Source organism: Neodiprion fabricii, chromosome 2 (assembly GCF_021155785.1).
Source record: "Neodiprion fabricii isolate iyNeoFabr1 chromosome 2, iyNeoFabr1.1, whole genome shotgun sequence".
Classification (NCBI taxonomy): domain Eukaryota; kingdom Metazoa; phylum Arthropoda; class Insecta; order Hymenoptera; family Diprionidae; genus Neodiprion; species Neodiprion fabricii.
This window is the reverse complement of record NC_060240.1, coordinates 26,594,046-26,603,217: the sequence shown is the minus strand read 5'-3', so window position 1 is coordinate 26,603,217 and position 9,172 is coordinate 26,594,046. Positions and strand designations below refer to the sequence as shown.

The 9,172-nt window shown below is 40.8% G+C and overlaps 2 protein-coding genes across 2 annotated transcripts; both read left to right on the top strand.

Annotated features, from left to right (window-relative positions):
• Window positions 1-537: 537 nt before the first annotated feature.
• On the top strand, window positions 538-2,587 carry LOC124176023 (spidroin-1-like). Its single transcript, XM_046556800.1, has 2 exons — window positions 538-672; window positions 1,054-2,587. The coding sequence occupies exons 1-2, from the start codon at window positions 618-620 to the stop codon at window positions 2,166-2,168; spliced, it is 1,170 nt and encodes a 389-aa protein (XP_046412756.1). The 5' UTR covers window positions 538-617; the 3' UTR covers window positions 2,169-2,587.
• Window positions 2,588-6,046: 3,459 nt separating this feature from the next.
• Window positions 6,047-7,902, top strand: LOC124175608 (spidroin-1-like). The gene is made up of 2 exons (XM_046556009.1): window positions 6,047-6,101; window positions 6,551-7,902. Exons 1-2 carry the CDS (start codon window positions 6,047-6,049, stop codon window positions 7,900-7,902), a joined length of 1,407 nt encoding a protein of 468 aa, XP_046411965.1.
• The last annotated feature ends 1,270 nt before the right edge of the window (window positions 7,903-9,172 follow it).

The following is a 9,172-nucleotide window of genomic DNA, read 5'->3' as shown; positions in this document are numbered from 1 at the left end:
CAAAAAAAATTCATTTGTGCCAATGGATTATACCGCGACATTATTATCCAAACAATACAAACATCTGCTCACAGTGTATGCGTACCTTGGATTGCTTATGGTTAGGGATCCTTAGGGTCCGGATCCACGTAATGTCCCGGTATGTACGAGTATTATGTGCATACGGTCTATTAAATACACGTAGTCACACGACCGCAGTAATGATCACACCAGCGATAAAAATGTTGAGACAAGTTCAATACTAGGAGAAATCTGAAGCCTGTAACCAAGCGAAGATCGTTGGATAGGATCTTCTATGAATGGAAGAAAGATGGAAAGTTAAAAATTCCCCGAGATTTCGTTGCCGATTTCATCTAGATTGGAATAATGTGACCAGGCTTACGAAGACGATGTCGTCCTTTGAGATCGTATCGAAAACTCTTAGTTATATCAGAAATTCGAGACTTGTATGTGTTGCACATTATCATCAGATTCCGAATTCGGAAGGGGTAAAAACGAAAGGTATAAAACTCTCGATGCTCTGCTAAAGTATCATCAGATCGAAGCATCGCGTCGACGATCATCCGTCGAGTTATAGTTTCAAGTTTGGAATCGTATCGTCGAAAGTGATTTTCAAGATGATCAAGAACGCGACGATTTTACTCGCTCTCGCGATGTGCGCTACAGCCTCGTGTAAGTTCTCGTCACCTTTTATCGATTCCCATGGTTACTGCATCAATATTCATAGCTGCATTGTATTCCACACTTTCATGCTGTCTATTATTAAAATACCAACAATTGAGTTTAATTTTTCAAAGTGCTGTTCTAAACTCTGGAGAGAGTGCGGTGTTTGCTTCCTTTCCAAGTTCGGAACAGAATGTGAAATCACTCGACATTTTGCAAATATTTTCTGCGATAAGTAAAATTGTTTAAAAGTACGCACGGAATTCCCAAAGGTTTGCATTGTCAATACGCGAGAAAATCGTATTTGCATTTCAAAAAAAAGTTGCCTAAAGTTGTCTCTTTAAAACAATTACTCGTCGAGATACTTCACGTACCTATTGCTTCTTTCAGTCCAGAAAGGATCCAGCAGTGAGCAACAAGGAGGCAAAGGGTCCCAAGGTACACGACAAGAAGGATTCGGTGGTTTGCAGCAGAAAGAATTTGGCAGTCAGGGAGAATCCCGTTGGCAGCAAGGAGGAACCAGCGGAGCACAGGCAGGAATTGGTGGAAAACTAGGAGGGTTTGGTGGTCAAAAAGAATCTCGTTTGCAAGAAGGAGCAATCGGGGGAGCACAAGCGGGGATCAGTGAACAGGTGGCAGGATTCGATGGAAGGCAAGAAGCATTCGGCGGAAAACAAGGAGGACACGGTGGGCAGCAGATCAGACTCGGTGGACAAGAAGTAGCTTTTGGTGGACAACAAGAAGGATTCGGTGGAAAACTAGGAGGATTTGGTGGACAAGGAGAATCTCGTTGGCAACGAGGATCTATCGGTGGAGCGCAAGCGGGAATCACTGAACAGGTGGCAGGATTTGGTGGAAAACTCGGAGGAATTGGTGGACAGCAAATTAGACTCGGTGGACAAGAAGTAGCACTTGCTGGACTGCTAGGATTCGGTGGTCAGCAAGGAGGATTTGGAGGACAACAAAAAGTATTTGGTATACAAGGAGAATCTGGTTTCGATCAAGGAGCAATCAGGGCAACCCAAGAGGGAATCACTGAACAAGTTGTAGGATTTGTTGATCAGCAAGGAGCATTTGGTGGAAGGCAAGAAGGATTCGGCGGACATCTAGGATTCGGTGGACACCAGGGACCATTCGGTGGGCAGCAAGGCTTCAGTGCCCCGCAAATTGGACTCATTGGCCAGGAAGTAGCATTTGGTGGACAACAAGGATTCGGTGCTCCGCAAATTAGACTTTTTGGACAGGAAGTAGCATTTGGTGGACACCAAGGAGCATTTGGTGGACAGCAAGGATTCGGTGCCCCGCAAATTGGATTCGTTGGACAAGGAGTAGCATTCGGTGGACAACAAGGATTCAGTGCCCCGCAAATTGGACTCGTTGGACGGAACGTAGCGTTTGGTGGACTAAAGGCATTCGGTGGGCCGACAGGATATGGTTGGCAGCAAAGAGGACTCGGCGAACAGCGAGGAGGATTCGGCGGACAGAACGGCAGATATATATACTAGAATCGTTAATACGACGGTCGATGGCGTAGATTAGATAACAGCAAATGGTGCTCACTGTCTGATTAGCACGTATGCGACGACCAACCTTCGACATTCATTACTGTATACACGTCCTTTTTCTCCACGCATAAAATGGACTCGCAGAGAACAAGGGAACTCAAATAAGACGTAATCATGGATTTATCATAATACACTTAGTGCCTAGCCGTTTCATCGTCCAGCTTCGCTCTCCGGATCGAAGAGGACAGCTTCAAATACTTTCACGGGTTTTTCTTTCGACATTCTAGAATCATCACTCACAGTTTTCCTTTCACGTTTCTCATCCTAAACTATTAACATTAGTGCATTACAATCTTTATAATTCGTTCCATTTTTAGTTACGATTTTAACATTAAATTTTTTACCACTTTAAAAACTTAGTTATTGTGTTATATTATTTAAACATTCGTTAGTACCTAAATATGATCAACCCAACACCACTTCCCAATATTTTATACAGATTCAAAGCCAGGTAAGTCATGCAGCCTGGAAAATTTTTGAAAAATTATGTCATGCACAAAATTCACGCTCCAGAACAAGCTTTGCCGAATGCAACTTCAATACATAAGTTGTACATGTAAGTCTGCAGAGTAATGAATCGCGGGTCTTCTAATTTCTTGTCTGCGATCAATTTACTAATATTTTCTACCTTGCTCAGGTTTTTCCATTGACTTCGCGAAGATTTTTACGCCCGTCAAGTTATCGCTCAACTTTACTTCGTCCACGAAAGTGCTTCGATTTTATTAAAAAAACCCAAGTATTTATTCCTTTCCAAATTCCCCTTCTTCATAGTATAATAATTGCAAAAATAATACTTTGAATTTACTACGTTAATTTTCGAATCGTCACACTAGACACAACTCACTTTTAACACAAATCGTATTCGGCGTTTCGTTATCTAATATTTCGGATTCGATAACGTTCGAATTGACTTCATTTAATTATTAGTTATTTAAACGAACGAGGTTATTATTACTGAACAAGTTATTCTGCGTTGATTTCAGACATACTATGGTAAAATAATTGAATTGAATTTTCGAAATAAAAATAACTCGACTGCTTGCTAATTGATGCGATATAATTAAAGCGAATGATCTTGACCTCATTCGAACTCATTTCTGAGGCTGTCGGTTTCTCCAATCTATACCTTAAATATTCGAGGATTAAGCTACTCTTCGATTAGGTAATGTTCGTCCACCTGAATTTTTCTAAAATATTTTACGTGCAATTAATTTGTGTAATTTCACCGATACATTTCTCTTATTTGTTATTCTGTTTTGCTCCGATTGATCCTATCGCATTGATAAAACGCACCAAATACCCATATGGCCTATATGTATAGGTGGATATCCAGTTAAAAATTTGTATTTCGGTAAGCTTGAATCTTAATCGATACTAGCTTCAAAATGGTATGCCTAGTATAGCTGATTGTTGCGCGGGCTCACTCGAGTGGATGAGCTTTATTGTCAGTGGTTTAGCAGATATTCATAAGATTGTGGAAGATAAATGACTACCCGATAATTGTGCTTGTATGTATCTTAATACATATATTATCAATAATGATAGTCCACCCGGTGAATCTCGACATCCAGTTAATAACGTTGTTAACGGGTATTAACTGTTGAAAAAACATGTTATTCAAATCTATGTACGAATACATAATTAGCGTTGCGCTGGTGCTCTTGATAGGATCGTTGACTCAATTGGGTAAACGTTTTTAGTAGGTTTTGGAAAAATTCGCATGATGCAATGTCTCAATACACACGAGAATCTATAACTCTGCAATAAATTCTATACATCGTGGATCACGTCAGTCGGCATACCGTTGACGTAAAATAACTAAACATTTAAAATTTTTCAACTTATTACCATAAAAATGACCGATGAGGCTTACCAAGCAGATGACCCAGAGCCCAGGAACTACGGAGCGCAAATCTTGGACGTCGATAATCACCAGGCAGAGGACCTGGAGCCCACGAACTCGTCGAATCGCCAGGTCGACGAATCTAGAAAAAAAAAAATATATTTCGGTGACGTCACTTTCTGGACAACCGAAATTTGGTTTCCAACTTTAATACTATGTATGATGTATGATGATATGATGATGTATAATATGATGTATGATGATGATGATAATGATGATGATGATAATGTACGATATCTAAAGTCACCCGAATACTCTGGACGGTTTGCAAATGGTCTTGTACCTAGTCTTAATCATCAGAATTTGTTTTTGAATATTTCGAAGCTTGAGCTGATCATGATATACATTACAAAAATAGGCATCTGTTACAGTGAAAGTTGAAAATTCAGGTATTGTCAAAAATCCCTAGGGAATACGAATATTCAAACAAGGCCTTTAGTTAAAACGGAGAATTTACCACGACCGTTGAAGACAAAATTTCAAGTAGTCACTCAATGTTGTTGGTATACATAAGAAAGGATAGTCTGCCTGTGGGCATTATTTACTGGTCTGACAATCAATTTACTGTCTGCGCTTGCTCAGTGTGCATCATTTCGATGTAAATATATAAAACGTCCGTTCATAATAGTATTGTTACAAAGGGTGTGAAATCACCCGTTTTCCCCCTTTCTAATGATCTAACCTTCGTAAGAACATGCTTTAATTCGTAAGATCGCATATTACAACTTTTGTCTTGTGAAAAGAATCGACTTTAATTTTTAAAAAATGCTCCTACATTCGACATCTTAGAAGTGACGCTGCCTGTGACAAAACGAGTTCCGGAAGCTCTTCTCTGAAAGATTTTTCGAAACACGTTTAGTTTTCGAAATATTTGACTGGATTGATTGAAATGGGGCACCCTGTATGATGATTTCAAATTCGTTGCAGAATTTTTTATACAAATTAATCTTCAAATTTTCGCCAATTTTGCGTGACGTGCGAAACAATACTTTTCCTTACGCGTGCGTGTTTCACTTGCGTAATCAACACGCAGTTACGATACTGCCCTAAATAGACAATTACCATCCGGAATAACTTCGATCATTCTTCCTTCCATTTTACCGATTCTAATCACTTTGAATATACATTTTTCTCAAATTTTGAAGTACAAATTTATCATGAAAACATGTGAATCGTTGTATATAATCGTTGTATCATTTCCTTTTCTCAGACCCCAAGGTACTATTATTCATCTCATCCCATAGACAAGGTTCTGCCTCTGTGAATCTAGCTAAAGGATTTCCCTAAGGATTGCCGACATTCACCAATAAAAGTGAAGGAAAACCTTCGGCAGAATCACTTTAACTGAAAATTTCAGGAATCGCTAACATTCCCTAGGGATTATTGCCAATCCCTGAATTTCCAACTTTCACTCTAACATATCGGTGGAGTATACATATTCACAGGTGTTATGTGAGAACGGCCTATTAAATACGTGTAGTGACGACTGTAGTAATGGTCATATCAGCGATAAAAATGTTGAAGCGAGTTCAACGCTAGGAGAAATCTGAGGCCGGTAGCCATTGAAGAAGGCTGGACAAGATCTTTCATATGAATAACGAAAAAGATGGAAAGTTAAAACGTCCACGTAATTTCGTTGCCGATTTCATCTAGATTGGAATGAAATGTGATCAGGCTTACGAAGTCGACGTGGTCCTTTCAGATCGTATCAAAGACTGTTAGTTGTATCAGAAATTCGAAAATTCTATGTATCGCACATTATCGCCATATTCCGAATTTGGAAGGGGTAAAAACGGAAAGTATAAAACCCTCGATGCTCTGCTCTGCTATCATCAGATCGAAGAATCCCGTCAACGATCATCCATCGAGTTACAGTTTCAAGTTTGGAATCGCATCGTCGAAAGTGATTTTCAAGATGATCAAGACTACAGCAATTTTACTAGCTCTTGCGCTGTGCGCTACTGCCTCATGTAAGTTTTTGTCAAATTTGTCAATCTTCATGCGTATAATGAAATCAATATTCATAGCTACATCCGTATCACACACTCACATTGTCTATCGGTAAAAAATAAAACCCACAGTCAAGTTACTGTTCAACATTATCGCTCTAAACTCTGAGACCAGTGCAACAATTGATTTTTTCTAAATTACGTATATAGCGATAAAATCACTCGAGATTCAGCTCACGCCTTCTGGGTAAATTGAAATTGATCCATCCCTGACCGTCACCCAACTAAATTGAATCTGTATGAAATCGTTCTTCAGATTGTACGCCGACTTGAACGGTCAATTTGCGCAAAACTCGTCTTTGCATGCTGGACACATCTAGCGGGAGACACTTTAATTCAATTCATCCATTCACCCAAAATTTTCCCGTTAAAAAAACTCGTCGATTTACTCCACAAATAATTTCTTTCAGACCAGAGCGGATCGAGCAGTAGGCAACAAAGAGGTAGAGGTTTCCGAGGTGGAGCACAAGAAGGATTTGGTGGTTGGCAGCAGAGAGGATTCGGCGGACAGGGAGAATCCCGTTGGCAGCAAGGTGAAATCGGTGGTGCGCAGGCAGGAATCGGTGAACAACAAGGATTCGGTGGTTCGCAGCAGAGAGGATTTGGAGGACAGGCAGAATCTGGTTGGCAGCAGGGAGGAATCGGTGGAGCGCAGGCAGGAATTGGTGGATTTGGTGGTCAAGGAGAATCTCGTTTGCAACATGGTGCAATCCGTGGAGCGCAAGTGGGAATCAGTGAACAAGTTGTAGGATTCGGTGGAAGGCAAAGAGAATTTGGTGGGCAGCAAATTGGACTCGGTGGACAAGAAGTAGCTTTTGGTGGACAGCGAGGAGGATTCGGTGGAAAACTGGGAGGATTTGGTGGACAAGGAGAATCTCGTTGGCAACAAGGAGCTATCGGTGGAGCCCAAACTGGAATCAGTGGAATCACTGAACAGGTGATAGGATTCGGTGGAAGGCAGGAAGGATTCGGTGGTAAACTCGGAGGAATTGGTGTACAGGGAGAATCTCGTTGGCAGCAAGAAGCTATCCGTGGAGTGCAAGCGGGAATCACTGAACAGGAGGTAGGATTTGGTGGAAGGCAGGAAGGATTCGGTGGTAAACTAGGAGGAATCGGTGGACAGCAAATTAGAATCGGTGGACAAGAAGCAGCTTTTGGTGGACAGCAAGGAGGATTCGGTGGAAAACTAGGAGGATTCGGTGGACAAGGAGAATCTCGTTGGCAACAAGGATCAATCGGTGGAGCGCAAACTGGAATCACTGAACAGGTGGTAGGATTCGGTGGAAGACAGGAAGCATTCGTTGGAAAACTCCGAGGAATTGGTGGACAGCAAATTAGAAACGGCGGACAAGAAGTAGTACTTGGTGGACAGCAAGGAGGATTTGGAGGACAGCAAGGAGGATTTGGAGGACAGCAAAAAGTATTTGGTAGACAACGAGAATCTCGTTTCGAACAAGGAGCAATCAGGCCAATCCATGAAGAAATCAATGAACAAGTTGTTGGATTTGGTGAGCAGCAAGGAGCATTTGGTGGTAAGCAAGGAGGATTCGTCGGACAGGAAGTAGCATTTAGCCGACAGCGAGGAGCAATCGGTGGAAGACAAGAAGGATACAGTGCCCAGCAAATTGGACTCGGTGGACAGGCAGTAGCATTCGGTGGACAAGAGGCGGTCGGTGGACAGACAGGATTTGGTTGGCAGCAAAGAGAACTTGGCGAACAGCGAGGAGGAATCGACGGACAGAGCGGCGGATACGTATACTAGGATCGTTCATACGGCGGTCGATGGCATGGATTAGATAACAGCAAATGGTGCTCACTGTCTGATTAGCACGTATGCGACGACCAACCTTCGACATTCATTACTGTATACACGTCCTTTTTCTCCACGCATAAAATGGACTCGCAGAGAATAAGGGAACTCAAATAAGACGCAATCATGGATTTATCACAATGCACTTAGTGCCTAGCCTTTTCATCGTCCAGCTTCGCCCTCCGGATCGAAGAGGACAGCTTCAAATACTTTCACGGGTTTTTCTTTCGACATTGTAGAATCATCACTCACAGTTTTCCTTTCATTTTTCCCTTGCTACACTCTTAACATTAATGCATTTTAATCTTTATAATTCGCTCAATTTTTAGTTACGATTTTTGTATTAAATTTTGTATTACTTTAAATAAACTTTAATATTGTGTTACATTATTTGAACATTTGACAATAGCTCATCCTGATAAAACCAACATCACATCCCAATATCTTACGCGTATTGAAAGTTAGGTTAATCGTGCAGTTTGAAAAAGTTTTGTAAAACCAAGTCAAACACAAAATTCACCCCGAAGAAAAAGCTTCGGAAATAGAAACTATAAAAATAAATTATACGCTTAGTCTGCGGAATAACGAATTATGTTAACAACATTGCGAAAATGTGTTGTAATTGCAGGTACGAAGAAACGTCTAATACAAAAGCTCTGGGATTCAAAGGGTGAAAAAATTTGACGGTTATCGTATAAATTGTAGCAAGTCGAGCCGTTGACGACAGGTTAGAGTCAACTTGGTTTTATTTCAATGGAATGGTATATTTCTCTTTTGTAATGTGGAAGTGCATCGAAATCTGCATTGAAAATTATTGGCATTTAAAATGACTCAACCTTGATCGCTCTTGAGATGCGAACCAGACAAAGCGGTAAAAAGAGGGCTCCGCAAGGTACCGGTTATGCTGTTTCAATGCAAGACGATACCGAATAATACGAGCCGGTTCGAGACGGGAAGCTAATTGATTTTTTCATGAAACTCGATCCTCAAGGCTGGTTTGTCTGATATTTTTGCGGTTGATGAAATAATATAACTAAATTAGCCTTCGTTATTTCTGGCAACGAAATGACCAACATAGAGCACATTACTTCGGAAAATAGAATATTTATTTTTTACAACGATCGCAAGTTTGTATTAAAGTGCTATTGAGGAGAGAAATATTGAGAGAGAGAGAAGAAAATACTAGACAGATTAAAAGTATCCTTAAATTTCATTGCATCAA